Source organism: Phasianus colchicus, chromosome 12 (genome assembly GCF_987193195.1).
Source record: "Phasianus colchicus chromosome 12, bPhaCol1.hap1.1, whole genome shotgun sequence".
In the NCBI taxonomy this organism is placed as follows: Eukaryota; Metazoa; Chordata; class Aves; order Galliformes; family Phasianidae; genus Phasianus; species Phasianus colchicus.
This window is the reverse complement of record NC_143447.1, coordinates 1,764,445-1,781,321: the sequence shown is the minus strand read 5'-3', so window position 1 is coordinate 1,781,321 and position 16,877 is coordinate 1,764,445. Positions and strand designations below refer to the sequence as shown.

At 44.3% G+C, this 16,877-nt stretch overlaps 1 protein-coding gene across 15 annotated transcripts in view; it reads left to right on the top strand.

Annotated features, from left to right (window-relative positions):
• The window catches only part of MYO9A (myosin IXA), a 163,822-nt gene that overhangs the window by 73,241 nt on the left and 73,704 nt on the right, over positions 1-16,877 (top strand). For all 15 annotated transcript variants that reach the window (XM_090148601.1, XM_090148600.1, XM_090148598.1 and 12 more), the window contains one exon: positions 1,970-2,059. In XM_090148601.1, the coding sequence (XP_090004727.1) occupies positions 1,970-2,059 (90 nt within the window). The remainder of the gene's footprint in view (positions 1-1,969; positions 2,060-16,877) is intronic.

The window sequence follows — 16,877 nt, the reverse complement described above, 5'->3', positions numbered from 1 at the left end:
ATGGGGCGGAGGAAGCACATCTGCAGGTCTTATCCAGCAAGAGAGCATGGGGAAGAGAAAGCTCAGGAGAGCAGGCAGATGGGGTGCGGGTAGCTGTGCAAACATTCACAACTGTTTGCTGACAAATGCAGGACTTGGAAGTGTTTGGGCTGTTTAGTCTGGGCACCGAGAGTATTGCATTGGCCTGTTTTGATTCGTAACCATCTGATACAATTTTGCCTACTGCTTTTTTTTTAGTTTAAAAACCGCCAGCCTGCAGGCTCAGGGTTTGCAGCAGTCCTGCCTCCCTCCTACTTCAGCGCATTTGGACAAGGCAAAACTCACTTTTGTTCCAGGCTTTGCAATTGAGGGGTGTCAGCTGATGTCCTGCAGTTTGCAAGCTGCTGAAAAAATTGTCCACGTGTGGCTTTTGGCTGCCTGCTTGAGCCAGAAAATGACCCCGCTGCGTTTGCTGGGAACACGAAGAGGGATTATTTTTTCCCCCACAAGCTATTTGGAAAAGCAGGCTGGAAGCTCGAGGGTGTTACTGAAGACAAGTGAGGTTAATCCCAAGGTGCTGATGTTTGATTTCTTACAATGTAGGAGCTGTTGGTAGGTGAGGGCTGCATACAGGTGAGATGGTGTTTGTTGCTGCTTATGCTAGTGTTACTACTCACACTAGGGTGAGGTGTTCTTGTTGCTGGGAGTTGCAGGAAAGGTCAGATGTGTAAAAATGCACTGGACTGTATTGGGGAACTCCCATGGCAGCAATTCTGGTGGAAAGAAATGAAAAGTTTTGTTCAGAGTTGTGTCGTTATTGCAGTGTTTTCTGAGATTTGGCTCAACTGGCTTATTTGCATTCCTCTCAGTTATAAATATTGGGTTAAACAAAGAAGTCAAAGTACATAAACTTCTAAACTTCCCATCATCCACCTAAAATCATAAATGGATGTACTAGAGACTAAGAGAGTAAAAACATGGCCTAGAATGATTTCAGAAGCATGGATTTGGTGCTCCTAGCCTGCAGTAGAGATGCTGTGAACAGGTATGGGTTCTGTAGCTGTTGGGTTATTGCGAGCAGCTCGTGCACCCTGTTCTGTGTCTGCAAGTCAGAGCTCTAACTCCTGCCTCAAAGATCTTCACCAAGGCAAAGAATTCCTTGTTTGACATTGAAATTTCACAAAGAGGAGTAAATGTCTCCAGGTTAGGTCTTACTCATGTATGAGCATAACATCTCCTATCTTGGTAGAGAGGGGACGCTTTGGGATTTCTCCAAAGAAGATGAAAATAACAGGGTCTCAAATCTTGCAAGACAGGAGGCTTTCTCCTGGTGGTTGGAGGCAGGGGCTTTTTAATTTGCTAGCACTGCTCACCTATTTGCCCTCTTTGTGTCTGTGTTTAGACAACAGCTGATCTCTGCAAAGGGCTGATGAGCAAATGTTTGTCACCTGGTTGGGACTGATTTCTTCAGGGAGTTCAGTATCAGGTGTGAATATCAGAGCAAATATCAGGTGCTTTTCTTTTCAGGTTTCATTCTCCTTCTAAACTCCCCCCTTCTCTCAAATCTGAAGGGGAAAGAAAACACACACAAAAACAACAAACCCAACCCCATCCAGATATCTCTCCTAAACCACTGACACAGTTTTGGTTGTTTGTAGAGTAATTTGTATGATAACACCAGAAAGTTGAGAAGTTGGGTTTTCTTGCTAACAAAGGTGAAAAAAGTGTGAGAGGGAGGAGCTAGAGTGGGAACAAAGGCGAGCAATGGGAACTTGCTGGAACTGAGATGGCTGAATGCAGAAAATCAGGTTCTCTTGAATGCTCTGTTGTTTTCTGATGCTGGATGTAGGGGCTGCGTTGTCTTCTCCCAATATCTGGCTCATTGTTATGCACTGAGCATTAACTTCGTAAGGGCTGGTAAAGCAAAGTGGATTTTTAAAAAAATTAGTCTTGGAATAATTGTTAATATCAATGCTTTTTTTTGTTTTAGGTGAAAGAAGAGATGCTGTTTGAGGCCTTGGTTACCAGGAAGACAGTGACAGTAGGAGAGAAGCTGATCTTACCCTACAAACTAGCAGAGGTCTGTATGCTGTGTTTAGTTCTAAGAGGAACTGTTGGCATGGCTGTCAGTGCTTTGAAATGAGACTGAAATGCACACTTAACTCTGATAGAGTTGCTTCTAGCTTTTATTTATTTGCGTGAAACTAAACAAATGTAGGAGAAACTGATGTGTGTGAAGCTGGAAAACAGTTGGCTGTACCTTCTGCTCTTGAAAAGCAGGTTTGCATGTTATTTTGTGATAGTGTTTGAGTATTTTAATGACTTAACAGTTGTGTAAATGTTCTGCAGAGCGGAACTGTGCATCACTGAACACACGTGGTGCAAGTTAAGTAGTAGTCTCCATACATGCCTACGCTGTAGCACTGATTCATCCCACAACAGAGCAGTGATCTAAGAGCTCCAGGAAGTTTTTGGTGTGGTTCTGAAGTGCCCGTGTTAGTCATGGTTCCTGTATGGGAGGAGCTGGAGGTCCTCTGTAGAAAACTCCTGTTTCATTTTCTGGGCCCTTCCAGGATGCTTTGGAGACTGCGTGGCTCTGTCAGCATCTCTCAGCTTGTCCTGAGTGTTTTCCGTGTTGCTGCTGGCCTTGGGGACAGCACTGCATGAATGTGCAAATTCTTTATTATGGTCTGTCTGAGGTTACAATGTCAGCAAACATGTGTTTTCCCCTGAACGTGTGGTTTCCAGGAATTCTGAATTACATTCTGTGGTTGTTAAATAGAAATATCTCTGTTTTCTTCTCAAATGTTCCCAAGTATGCAAATTCTGCTCTGCTGCAAAATGTATTTTGGATGTTTCTGAGTCTCCTGTTGTTGTATTCCTCCATTTAAGAGCACAGAGCATGCTTGTATGAGAATGCACAGCATCCTGAGCAACGTCCCCCAGAGCAGTCAGCTGTGTTGCAAATAGGTAAAACAAAATGCTGTCATTAAGATGGGCTGTAGATATTTTTGTTTCTTTTCTTTCTTCACAGAATAAAAGATATTTTTTCCATTTTTGAGTTTGTGTGCTCAAGTTCAGTAACTGAAATAGAACTTTCATCCTCAAAGTCTTTGAGCAAGACTTGAATCTCTCCCAGCAAAGGGCAGTGTGCTTCAGTCACACCTTTGTGATGAGTGAGTAGTGGAGGTGATGTCTGCACTTTTTTCTGATGTTTTATGCACAGACTGAGGAAATTGCTAGAACAGTTTAAAGCATTCTATTCTCTCCCTTTTGCTGGAGCTTTTTCCCCAACAGCAGTGCTGATGGAGCAAACTCTTTCAACCACTTCACTGCCAAACTTGGCGAGTTGGATTAAACTATTCTTTTTAATATGTTAAGCTGTCTAAACAGTCTTATCTACATGCCCTGCTGCTACCAGAGATGGCTGAGTGTGAATTGCTGAAAGGCTTTCCAAAATGTTCTTGGTGATATCGCTGCTTGTAGATCTCAAATGTGTTCACTGGTAAAGGTTTGTCACCAATATCTGGTAAAAGAAATGAAGAATCAGGGTGTGGTGAGGGGGAAGCCAGAGGAGCATGAGACTGTAGTGGCTCACTGTGTGATCATGCACTCTGATGTAATCTCCATGACCTAATCATTCACAGAAGCTGTGAATTGAGTCAGGAAAAGTGTGCGTTTTTGCGTTTTCTGTCTGCTGTTCTTACAGCATTAGAATCACAGAATGGCCAGTGTTGAAAAGCACAATGCTCACCTAGTTTCAACCCCCCCTGCTTTATGTGCAGGGTCGCCAACCAGCAGACCAGGCTGCCCAGAGCCACATCCAGCCTGGCATTGAACGTGACTGCTGGATTTTATCTGACAGGGATCCATGGAGGGAATCAGTGGGTTGGTTATTTTTAGGTGTTTTACAAAAGAGCCCTGCAATTGGATCTAAGAAATGGAGGTTTTAAGGGTTTGCAGACACGGCTGCCCCACCACAGCTCATAGCTGTCCTTCCTGATAAGGAATGATGTGTATAGCAGCCATTTGATTTTCCAGATGCTAAAATGCTCCATGCTTTTTTCAGATTGTTGATAGACTGAAAGATTCAGTGGAATTTGTCTGGAAAAGGCCATGCTGCAGTGGCTCTCTAAAAAGGATTGTAAAAACTTTAGTTTGGCGTAGATTTGCTCTTTTACACCATCAAGAAGAGCAGCTTGCATCTACCAAGTGCCTTTGCAAGGCTTTGAGCAATTTTATACACACAGCCTGCACCCAGATGTCTGGACAGTGCATCAGTTACTAAAAGAAGTGCAAAACTTGAGCAAAAGTTAGGCAAAAAAAGGGGCTCTCAGGCCTACAGGCTCATTTCTTAAATGTGTTGTCTAAACTGTGAGTGGGAATTGTGAAGTTTGGGGGTCTGCAAGTAGCATTGTGGATTGTCAGTGGTGAGATTGCTTAGCAGAGCAAGAGGGAGCCTGCACTATGGACAAGGCACCTGAGAGACTTCATGTTCTTGATGGGCTGATGGTTATTGGAGAGGAATTACAAGTAGGAGCTGTAATCTGAAATAAGCACTTTTCAGACACAAAGAGCCTTGAGATCTTAAGTTTTGAATGGGTTCATGAGCTATGATGAGGTTCTCACTTGCATCCCCTCCAGGTGCAGGAATTGCTTCTCTTGGAGCTCTGCACAGGGGCTGTTTGCTGTCCTCTTTCATCAAACAGCATTGGAATATACATGGATATGGGAACTCAGCATGGGAAATAGCTCAGGTGAAATGGCAAATGCTCTCTGCCTGATCACAGCCTGGCTGCTGCAAGGTCCGTAGTCTTGTGGTCCTGCCACAGCAATTTCTGCCCTTCATTTCTTTAGAGGTTTGGAAGCATCAGAGCTGAGATTGGACTTCATTGCACCAAGTGAAGTCTTTTCTCTTCAGTTTTCCTGAGCTGTTGCCCCACAAGCATACAAAGAAGATGCCTTTGTTGGAGTTGCAGCAATCCTGCATTCCTCTCCATCTGCATGCTTGTTGGCTGCGCTGTTATTGTATGCTGATTAGAAACATTGTTGTGTGGTTTGGGGCTTTTTTGGGAACTGTGGTTTGAGCACTTGGCAGTTCCTTGTTTGAAACATTCTCCTTCATAATTGTTCTAAATTTAAATTGGATTCTTCTTGTAGATCTGTTCATCTCCGCAATAGTTGAAGTAAGAGTAGATACTTTATTCTGGCATCTCTTGGTGCTTGGGTAAAACGTATTGCAAAATGTCCTCGAGCAGCAGTAGTGATGACAACTTCTCCCAGCAGCCTGAAGCTCGTGGTGTTGAGGATGACAGCTGCAACTGCTTGTGTTTATTCACGTCGTCCTTCTGTATTACAATACTTCTTGTTGGCTCCGTGCTGCTGGGTTGCGTCCCACTTTCCAGTTGGGCAGAAATGCTGGCTTTGTCAAACTCTGTGCTTCTTTCGGTACGGTGGGTGGCTTTGGGTGGTCTCAATCAGGTTAACATACAGCTATTGAGCTCCAGGAGGAAGGTAAGACTCAGCCAAACAGCAGAAGCACTGCCTCCTGTGTCCCAGCAGCTGCTGGTGCTGTCGCCTTCTGCTGATCAAGTTCTTCCCAACACACAGAGATTGCATTTTATGTACTTTACTTATTTCACCCATGCAGACAGAAGATAGCAGCATGAGCTCCTGCAGGGCTGCGGTCGGTAGCAGACACTTGTGAACAGAGTTCCCAGCTCAAGGTGCAACCTGTTGCTTCATTTGTAGTCGGTGCCTGTCCTCGGGGTATTACAATGAAAAACTGACACTGCTTTGTAGTTGCAATTCTTTTTTTGATGGCAATCATGGGCTCGATTGCACGCCCTGTGTGAGAGTTGCCTGTGCACACTTAGTCTGCATTTCAAATTGCTGTTGAAATTCAAATGAGCAAGGACACCGCAGCCATAAATAATGCTTATATTTACCTCTGGCAGCTGCCTCTTATCTTCAGACCCACAGTGGCTTGTCTGCCGTGCAGTTGCCTCCTGGAAGCACTCATTTTTCCCTTTATAGCAGCTGGATGGTGTTTTAATGCAGTGTTTGAAACGGCTGCGTAATTTGGTGTAGCGCTAAGGTTCGGCAGCTTTGTGCTGCAGATAAACTCAGGAAAGGCTGCGCAGACATGAAAGGCTGCAGTTCTGTTCAGAGGTCAAGATTCATTGCCCAGAGCAGCCGTGAGTGTCTTTGTCAGGAGCACGGCTGTGTATTAAGGTAACCAGCAGCAGTTAATGGATTTCCAGAGAAATTACAATGTGTCTGTGTGCTGTGAGTGCTTTGTGATAATAGGGAGCCAGCCAGCTCCACTTCCACAGTTTCAGCAGGCAAACAACGTGCAGCAGTGAGGAATCCTTTGGAAGGAGAAGATTTGACCACAGGAGCAGGAGAGCAGTCGGTGACTGCTCAGCTGATTGGAGTATTTTGCTTGGTGTCTGCGTTGCATGTGGGCATTCCTGCAGCCAGTGTTCTCCTGCCCAGCATGGTGAACCGTGACAGGCACGTAAGTGGGATAAAGAAAAATGGGGTTTTAATGGTAGAAGAATCTTCTGAGAGTTGCTGCCCTCCTCAGCTCCACCTTTTATTGTTACGTGCATTTTTACAGTCTTCCTTGAGAGTTCAGAAAGCATTCATAGGCTGCATTTCAGGTACCCAAACAAAACCAACCACCAGACATACTGAGTGCTGAGCAGCTTGGCTGATACGTGGTAGGAAACATGTGGCAGGAGCAGAGTACTTTAATCAAAGCTTTGTAGACAACTTGAGGGCTGTTAATGACAAACAAAATCTTTATTTTTCCTTAGATGTGTAATCTGAGCATCATCTTAAGCTTAATCTGGGCAAGGAACTGCCTTTCTGGGCCACATCTGTCTTCCTGCCTCTGTCTAAATAATGCAAAGAATTCAGAGTTTTTCCATCACAGCTCCCCTCAACCATTGTTGTACACCCTAAGATAACCATTTACCTCTCTGAAGTCCGTCTCAACCGATGCTTCTCTCTCCAATTGACCTTTGCATTGTTCAGCTTGTTCCCCTGCGATGGCAGCAGAGCTGAGCCCTGGATCCAGCACATCACCCATCCCCACCTGGTTTCCATCCAGTTTGTTCTGCTTATCCAGCTGCTGTCTGTCACCTGCTTTGTTTTTCATCAGAGCCTCTGTGTTTTTCCCTGTTCTTCATCAGATGAAGAAAGAAACTCATTATCCAAGTAAATACATCTGTTAGCAAATCCTCTTTCAGATCCTTCCAGAAAGCAGATTTTTTTTCCATGATGCATTCCATTCATTTGGTTCCATTGGCATTACTTAAGCCAATGACTTTGCAGAAAGGCTTGTTTTAACAGACCTCTATAATTTTCAGCTGTTTGCAACCCAGAGGTTTTATCCCTCAGGACAAGTTAATGAATGAATTTACGCTTCTTGAAGAAGTCTGATGTGAAGACAACCAAGAGAAGGGAAATGAAAGAGAATTTCTTGGGCAGCGAGTAACCTGATTGTGCCACTCCTTCGAGTCTGGAAAGCTGTTAGGAGCTGCTTGTTTGCTGGATGTCACAGTGAATGCTGTGTAGCTAACTCAGTGTGTATCCACAGTGGGAAATTGCTATCTTAAAAGCCAGAGGAGGCTGCAGTGCTGTGTCCAGGGCAGCCCTGCAGGCCCAGGTGGTGGAGCACATCAGAAGAAGGGCATGCTGCTTCCTCTCCTCTATAAGTTTATAGCAAAACCTGGGGTGCAAACATTTTCCAGTCCTACTACATGACCCTAAGCATCCCTACTTCTGCTAATGCTCTGTAACAAGGAGTTACTTTGGACTTTTTATTTCAGATTGTAGATTGTAAAGTGCTATAATCTCTCTACTTCAGTGGATACAAGCCTGTGATTGAGCCCATGACTCTTACATGCAGGCAGCTACTTGGCCATGCGAGCATGCTGCAAGCATCCTGTGATGGCATGCTGAATGCCTGCATTGCAGTTATTACTCTGTGCTGTGCATTTTATTCTGTGTAAGTAAATGCAGCTGTAGGTCCATGTGAAATCAGCTGATGGTGGCTTAGAAGAATTGCTTAAGGCTTGCTAACAGAAATGGTCTCTTGAAAGCCTGCCTCGCAGAGAAAGAAGCGGGGTGCTGAGCACTGAAGCTGCATTCTCTGGGTGTCAAAGGGGCAGTGGGGCGTGTGTCCCCTCTCTTAGCCTGGTTGCTTCAGTAAAAGTCCAGCAAGGTACCTCCAAAATGTTTACTTTAGCCTGTGCTGTGTTTGTGAGCTGAGCCAGGGGAGAACAGTTCATTTTCAGCAAGGAAACAGTTAATTGGCAGAGACACAAGATAGCAGAGCCTTAACGAGAGGAAAAAAATATTTCATTGCAGCAAAGAGCTGAGAGATGTTTCATTGGCTCGTGTACTTGTGGTGGTACTGGTCTGATGCCTTTTTCAGATCATTGTAAAGAGAAAAGGAATGGAGTTCCAGAGCCAAGTTTACAAATGGCATGACATTATCTAAGATAATAAAAGAAGTAAAGTTAAAAAAAACACAAAGGAAAAGATTATAGTTGCAGCTGATCGTGAACACCTTGCAGACTGAAAATAATAGGGAGAAGTGGGTAGGAGATAAAATAATAGTGTGCAGAAAATGGGATGAACGCTCTCAGTCTTGAAGTATTAGGACACTCAATAGAGCAGAAAGATGCAAAACTGCTGGAAGCACTACTTATACCAGACCCCATTAGCTTATGAGACTCATTGTCACCACAGGTCATTAACGTTAGGAGCTTAGCAGGATTCCTTTGAAGACTTCCTACACTGATGAGTGTATTCAGAATTACAGAAAAGTATTACTTTGAATTAGCCAGAAATCCCACAAAGCTTCGAAGAGACCTGCAGGCGTCTCTGCTTCGGGATACGAAGGTGACCTGTCAATGCAGAGCTTCAAAAGAAATCTTTTCATGGGACTAGATTTCTTATTTTTCCTTCAGAATACCAGGAGCAGCACTGCTTGGTAGCAGGATGAGCACTTGGATGAGGCTCATTTTCTGGGATTGCTGGGCTGAACGTATTTCATCCTGGGTTGCAGCATCCTTTGCTGGGAAGACCAAGCCCGTCAATGTTGGGTCTTTGTTTTTAATCTGGGTTCTTTTGCAGTAGGACTGTGTGCCCTGAAGGTGTGTGTGGCAGAGGTTGCAGCAGTGGAGTTGGTGTCTGCAGGAATTACCCACAGCTGTGGAACTTCATGGTAACGAACATAGAGGTCGTGCACAAAAGCTGTTACCTTCACTCTTCCCTGCCCTTGCATCTTGTGTAGGCGATGTTTGGGAAAAAGAAGAACCTCAGCTTTCAAGAATTGTGAGCAGTCATCAAAATAAGGATTTTTAGGAAGGGAAATGGGGACTTTCTGTGGCTGCCATCAACCTCTTTGCTCCAGGTTCACTTTCGGTCATCAAATCTATTCCAGGCTCTTTGAAAGGTTGTTTTAATTACATCTGGTTATTGGAAAGACACTACAGTTTCAGAATCCTTAGTAAATTCAGTCTAAAGTCATGTGAAGAGCTTTGTAAGAATGGGAACAACCCATTTGCAAGCCAACGTTTCTCATACAGTATGAATTTGTTACTTATGGTTGGAGTGTGGGATTTTCTATATAATCTCCAACTGAGTAAATCTAAATTGACTTTTGACAGCTAATGTCTGTCCATCAGCACTTGATGGGAGGTGCAGAAGCTCTGTGTGGTGAGACATGCTGCACGATCCTTGGCTCCGTGGTGGAGCAGTTTGAGGAGTGATGAGGAATCCTTTCCCATTGAGGAGGCTTGCCAAAAAAAAAAAAGCTTGCAGTGAGACAACATAGACTGGCAAAACAAGTTTTTCTACGAGTGTTTTTGCTTGGGAAGGGCAGGATTTGGCTGTTAACAGCTCAAGTGCTATTTTTGGCCAGGTGCTGTGCTTTGCAGTAGGAATGCAGGTACCCGTGAACTTGGGTTGTTCCCATGAACTTGGGAGCAAATTTCCCTAAGTGTAGCCTGCGGATTCCTGCTGGGGTCAGGTCACTCACCCCACTCTTATGTCACCAAGTAACCTCCTGATTTATTTATGTACAGGTTCCATTGTGAAAACATGGACAAAGGACCTGGTAGTCTGAATGGGATCTCAGCTGTTGTTTCAATAGGCTCAGGGTGAACACAGGTGGAGGGAAACTCTTCTTGTTTTCTTTCCCCTTCAAATTTGGCTGCTTGCAGCTTTCCACGAGAGCCCCTGCAGCAGGACATCTCTTCGTGCATCCTTTCCTCCATGGGAAGAAGTGAGAAGAACACCCTTGTTTTCTGGAAGTTTTATGTTGAAAAGAGGGATCTTTTTGTACTTCTTTAATTGGTTACAGATCCCATTTTCTAACTGTACCATACGGATCCGGAGACTGAGGACTTTGGCTAAAATCTTTTTGGGAAGATGACTTTACAACCACGTGACTCCAGAGCGCAGACATTGAGAAAAACACTGAAGCATCACTGCTGATTTAGTTTGGTTCTAAGTGTATCCTGGGTGCTTTTTCTGGAAAGCATGGCCACAGCACATTACAGATATTCAGTCCAGTGTGACAGTATTAAAGATGGGGGCTTGGAAAACAGCTCTAAAAATAAAGAGCAGCAGTTGGTGATGGGAATGATGGGTCTTCCATCTGTCCTCATCCAAGCCCTGCCTACCACCTGCTGGGATTCACTTCACACCCACAGGAGCTGTTGTTCTTGTTTCACATTTTCCACTTCGTTTTCCCTGTTTATGTGCGTGCAGTGATGGGATGGGTGAGGAGGGGAGGGCTGGAGAGCAGTTCTGACGCCTGCCGTGTTATTGCTTGGAGTCGTGTTAGCACAGGAATGGCAGTTTCAGTGGGAGCATACCTGAGAATAGGGGGTGGAGCAGGGTTGAACAGATTAACACATGATGAGTGCAGTGACCTTGTGGTAGTGCAGGGCTTAGGGGGCTTTTGGGGATGTGTTATTTACAGGCATGTTCATAGAAATGAAACACGAAGATGAACCCTTATAGGAAAGTTTGAAGCACTTCTGAGCAAGCTTTTCCTTTTTTGTACTTCATACTCCCTCTCATCTTCCTCTCGTTTGTCTAAAGACCTTTCTCATGCTTAATCAATGCAAACAAAAATCATAAAAAATCTCTTCCAAAGTCAAACCAGCACGATGCATTAACGATTTGAGGTCTCTTAGGAGAAGCAAGCTGGAGGATGACAGGATTTTAATATGATGGAAGATAAAATACGGGTATGGAAAATTACATCATAGTTGCTCAGCCCCTGTATGATATAATACTCCTTGATGCCAAGATAGGGATTAAGCTAGAGTCTGATATCCTGCAAGAGTACTTTCCTCTGGATGCTAAGCCTTTGTTTATAAAAAAAATAAAAATAAAAGCTAAGCCTGCCTGTCTCAGCCTATGTCCTGTGGCCCAGGGGGAGCACAAAAGCTGCTTAATCTATCTCTCACTGTGGGATGCAGCAGTGAATGTAAACCAGACATGAAATGCTTTAGGTAATACATAGAAAGCGAGCAAAGCAGCAGGGATCCATAATTCTCTGTGCACACACGTATGGCCCAGGACCTGCTCAATGGGCTCAGCCCCATGTTGGAGAGGAGTTAGTCACCAAAACCTGCATTTGGACAAAAAGAGAACCTTGTCTAATTCCAACAGCTCAATGCTCTTGCATCTGTTTTACAAATCCAGAAGAGCGATGACGTGCTGTCCGTGTTTCACTGAGCTGCAGAGGGCATCTGACGTGCAGCCAGGTCTGTGTGCAGTGCTGCTGCCCTCCACCACCAGCCTTACAGCTACGCTGCTCACCCTGCCTTGTCTGCTGCTGCACTTCAGAATGGGAGCAGCAGACCTGGTAAGCAGTGCCTCAGCAGCTCTCTGCTGGTGTGAGTACCAAAATAAGCCCAGTCCATCCTACAAGTGTTTGATTTCCAGCACTTGCAGAGCAGTAGCATTGGAGATGAAAAGGTAATGTTGGTGTTACGGTACTCCTGCAGCACTGGCACTTTGTGCACACACACTAGTGGTCTTATTAGTTAGAGCTGGCGCCTCTGAGCCTCGTTTAAGTGAAACTAAGCTTAGTGTCTGCCTGTGTGCTCTTGTAATTCACAATAGCAGATACTGTCATCACTAAGGTGCCTACATGGGCTGGATAGTCAGAGCTGTAGGGAAGGAATGCATGGCTTCTGCTCCTGTTCATTGAGCTCCTTTAGGAGGTGTACTGTGAAAGCTTGAATCGCTCTTGTTTCTGTTGCTTCTAATCTCAGTCATATCCATTGGTTAAACATTGCTAATATTAAAATACATATGTAAGTTCTTCAAGAGCAAAAACTTATCTATTCCATCATTTGTTCAAACATGCAGCATAGCTCTGAATAGGTACTTTCACTCAAAGATAGATAAATATGCTTCTGTCCTGTTCTTCTCCCACTTCTTGAAAGTGATTGACTTCTGCTGTCTGTGAGATAATGGAAAGATCTCACATCTGTCACAACCTGGCCTTATGGATGCCCCATCCCTGGAGGTGTTCGAGGCCAGGTTGGATGGGGCCCTGGGCAGCCTGGTTTAGTATTAGATATGGAGATTGACAGCTCTGCATGCAGCAGGGGAGTTGGAGCTGATGATCCTTGAGGTCCTTTCCAACCCAAGCCATTCTATGATTCTGTGATCATATACACTGCTTAAACTCACTGCAGCTATTGAAGGAAGCATCAGCAGGGTGCATTAGTTAAAGACCAAGAGTGAAATTCAGTAGGTATTAAAATGTGTTTTATTTTCCTCTTAGGCATTTTGGAATAAAGCACTGACGTGAGAATAAGTATAATTATGAAGCTGAATTTCACCTTGGAGATTAAATGGGGGAAAATGGGAATGGCTGATAAGGATTTTGAAACAGACATTGAATTATAACATAAAATCAAATTGTGTGTATGGTCAGCAGATCATGGGGATTTTTTGTATGCTATCCCAGGTTCCTGGGGCTTACTGCTAGCTCCCTCCCTATGAGCAGAACTAGGATTGATTCTTTGGGTAACGCACAGCAAATGTATTCCATGTATTAAAAGAAGAACAAACAAAACCCCATAGAACCACTATAAATATGTATGCAGATTGGATTTTTGAGGGATTTCCTGAAGGGGAAGAATCCTCATGTTGCTTTTTTTTTTTTCCCTGAATATTTCATTGGAAGCACCTTTCATCCTTGTATAGAAATTATAGGAAGTCTATCAAAGGCCCTAAGGAAGAACGGGATATTTCCTCTCTTCCTGCATTCATATCTTATTTCCTGAAGAGAATAGTAATCTCCATTTCTGTTGTACACAAGCAGAAAACGCCAAGTGTTTTCTGGGGAGTGGATTTACTGAACGCATTATCTCATGTCTTGATCATCTTTTGCATAAACCCCTGCAAATGTCACGTCCGTTGCAGAGAGATGCTTCTTGTTGTCTTGGAACTGTTCTGATTGCTTTTGTATTTGATAACGTTGGTCTGAAAGGGGAGCGAGCACTGCTTGTTTTCTTCCTAGAGGGCAGGAAACACGCACACACGTGTGCTTGTGACCCCGTGAGCTCTGGAAGATTTATCGCTTTACTGGGAGGGCAGAGTTCATCTGTAGTATTGAGAGCGTCCGTATTCCAACCAGTTGGTTTTTGGAGATTCTTAGTGGGAAGATCACAGCAAGATTTACTGCTACAGATTTTTTGGGATAGGTGGTAATTTTGCATTTGTAGAACCTGTGGGCTGACTGTGGTCAGTGTGAGTAAGTAACACACACAAGGAAATGCAAAAAACCAGGAGGAACCTGGACACACCATGCTCAATTCTAAAACATCTCCTCTTACAGACCCAATGAATTTTCCAGATTTTTGCTGAGAAATGGCTTTTAAACATCCTGTTTTCAAGTACTGGTGGCTTTTAGCAATTCTGCAGTGGGCGCATTGACCTTGCACCCGTCTGCATTGTCCCCGATGAAAAATTGGGAGAGGATGTAATAACATGAAGTTGACCCAGAATTGCTGATTTATGAACGTTGTGTTGACCAACAACATGTTTGTGGATGTTACATAGGTTTGCTTAGTGCTGGAGAAGTGGGACAAGGGTTGCCCACTGTTAAACCCTGCGGGGTTTTATTCCTCACCAGATCTTTCACTGAGTTTGGTGCTTACACTTGCTTTCCAGTTCTGCTTTTTAATTTCACTTCTGAGAATCTGATCTTGCACTCAGTAACTGGGGTCAGAAAACACAGCATTTTTACATTAGTGACCCAAAAGCTGCCCTGATAGTTTGCTGCTGACTGTGATTTTTTTCTGCGCAAAATGCTCTCCGGGTTTCCCTGCAGGAGCGTGCAGTGCTTCCTATGCTTGCTAGGTAGCAGTGATGGAGTAAGTCAAAGACTACACCCCTCTAAAACAAACTCAGAGGGTGTTGAAATCTAATATATATATAACTTCATATAATCTGGCCTTAAAATCTGCCTGTACCCAAGTTTCCATCACTCAGTGATCTTAAGCAACAGCAGAAGCGATGAGCTTTGCTTTGTTTCTGTTGCCATCTCCTCATTTTTGGAGTCTCCATGTCGAGTGATGCACCACCCAGAAGTGGTTATTTATTTTGTGCAGCCTTTTTGAAGCAAAAATGTTGGTGGAAGTGTTTATACTGATTACAAGAGGCCTTTATGCTGTGTTTTTGTTTGGGTCAAAGTGTTTCAAGTTGGACGTTGAAGGCCAGTTGCTGTTAGGGATACGGGCTGTGGTTTGTTTGGTTTGGACAGGTCGGTGAGGAGAGGATTTTGAGTTTGTCTCACTCTGGATCTCAGTGGAGTTGGTGGGGTCTGCACTCCAGAAAATGCTCAGCTTGGCACGGGGAGCATCTGATGAAAAACACATTGCTAGAATTGCAATCGTGCTTGCTCACACATTAGCAAACCTTGGTGTGCCGTGACCAAGGGCTCTGTCAGCATGAGGGTGTCTCTGCCATGTGTCCCAAAGCCATTTGTGCCTGCAGGGCAGCTGAAGACCCCAAAGCAGGCTTTGGCTTAGAGATCTGGGAACTCTTCACATTGAGCTCTGTTGAGAGCATGTAATTGAGTGATGTTTGGTAAGGTTGCCTTGGGTTCACTGGGCACAAACATGCCCAGCCCTATAAATAAATAACGAGTGGAGTGAGCTCAGCTCCAGCGTGATGGGCCACTTTGCTGCAGACTGTGCTGGGTTGCAGGTGTACTTTGGAGTATTAGATTTCCCTTTAGCTTGCACGTAGATAGATGTGTCTGAAGTGCTGGTGCTGCTCCCACAGCCTGTGCCTTCCTTAAATACTGCACTGTGCTCAAAGAGATGAGCAGCAGAATTGAGCTCCAGGACCGAGTCCAGATGGTAATTTTTTTTTTTAAACAAAAGCTGTGGTGGGGTGAGCAAAGAGCTGCTGTTTTAACCAAGGTTCTAGGAGGCAAAAAGGATGCTTTACACAAGGTTTAAACTGCCTGTGAAGTGCCACCATGTCTGACCATGCAGCAAGGTGAAAGAACTCATTCTGGCATTTATTAACAGCCTGAATTCTTCTCGTGCAGCTCTGCCCGTCCCGCCCACTGTGCAGGCTTTGGCAGCTCCTGGCAGAGGAGGGTATGCTGAAATACCACCTCGTATGTCCATCATCACACACAGCCTTTTTCTGGTTTTTACTCTGAGTCATTGCATCTGAGCAGGGAAGTAGGAATGCGAGCGCCCGGCACCGGAGTGATTGTGCTGGAGGTGGCAGATATGGCATCTTGTACACGTCAGGAGACCCTGTCATCTTAAGAATTAACCTGAATGTCTCCTTAGTGTTTTGCAGAGGCTTTTAATTTGAGCAAATCTGGTTTTCTGAGATTATATCTTTCTCCATCTCCAAAACATAGGCTGGCGCTCCCGAGACTAGAAGTCTGCTCCAAAACACTTCAAAGAGTGATTGCAGTTCTTCAGCCTGTTGCCCCTTGTTCATTTTGGCAGAAGATGCTTCCAAAAGTGCATCTGTTTTTAAGTTAGCCTGAATCTGATGGCCATCATGAAAAGTCATGGGCCAGTTGCTTTGGCAATGCAATCTTAGGAGCAAACCCAAATATTGTAGCACATGTTGGCCAGCCCTAGCAAGTGTCATCTCTAACATCTAAGCATCGGTGCCTCTAATCAGATATTCTTCTTGTTAGTCCTAAATGCAGGAAACCTATTGATTAAAACCTTGCCTTGAGTTTATTTCCTGCATCACTGTGCTCAAATGCGTTTGATCTGTTTTGGTTTTGAATCAGTAAGCGATATTTCCGTGTGTGCACAAGATGTTGTGCTTGCTTTGATCCCACAGAGATTTTTTTTTGGCATCGCATGAGCTATTTTTGTTTTGCTTTGTGAGAGAATTTTATGAGTGCCACAGTGTCAGGGATCTGCCAGAACGGTCACGTAAGGAGATGTGCAGGAGATGAGAAGCTGGAGATGACAACAGCTGCTAGAAAATACTGAGCTGGAGTTTCGAGATGGACCATTCCCTGGAAGAACCTTGTGAGATCACTTACCTTGCTGAATGCAGAGACCAACAAAAGTGGTGGGGCGGCCTGCAGAGCTTCCATGTGTCACTGCATAGCTGAGAGTTTGCTGCAAGCATTTGCTTTTTAGGGAGTTTAAAAATCTAAGTAAAATCACAAAGTAGTGATTCTAGGGGAATTAGGTTATAAGTGAGAAGGAAAAAAAGGCTGCCTGGACACAGAACGTACGTCATACATGCCATGTATTTCAAAGGGCATCTCCAGTTAGCATAGGCATGAGCTAAGAGCTGTGTTTGTCTCCTCCTCTAATAAAATACAAAATGCTGCAGCTGTGATGCTTCCA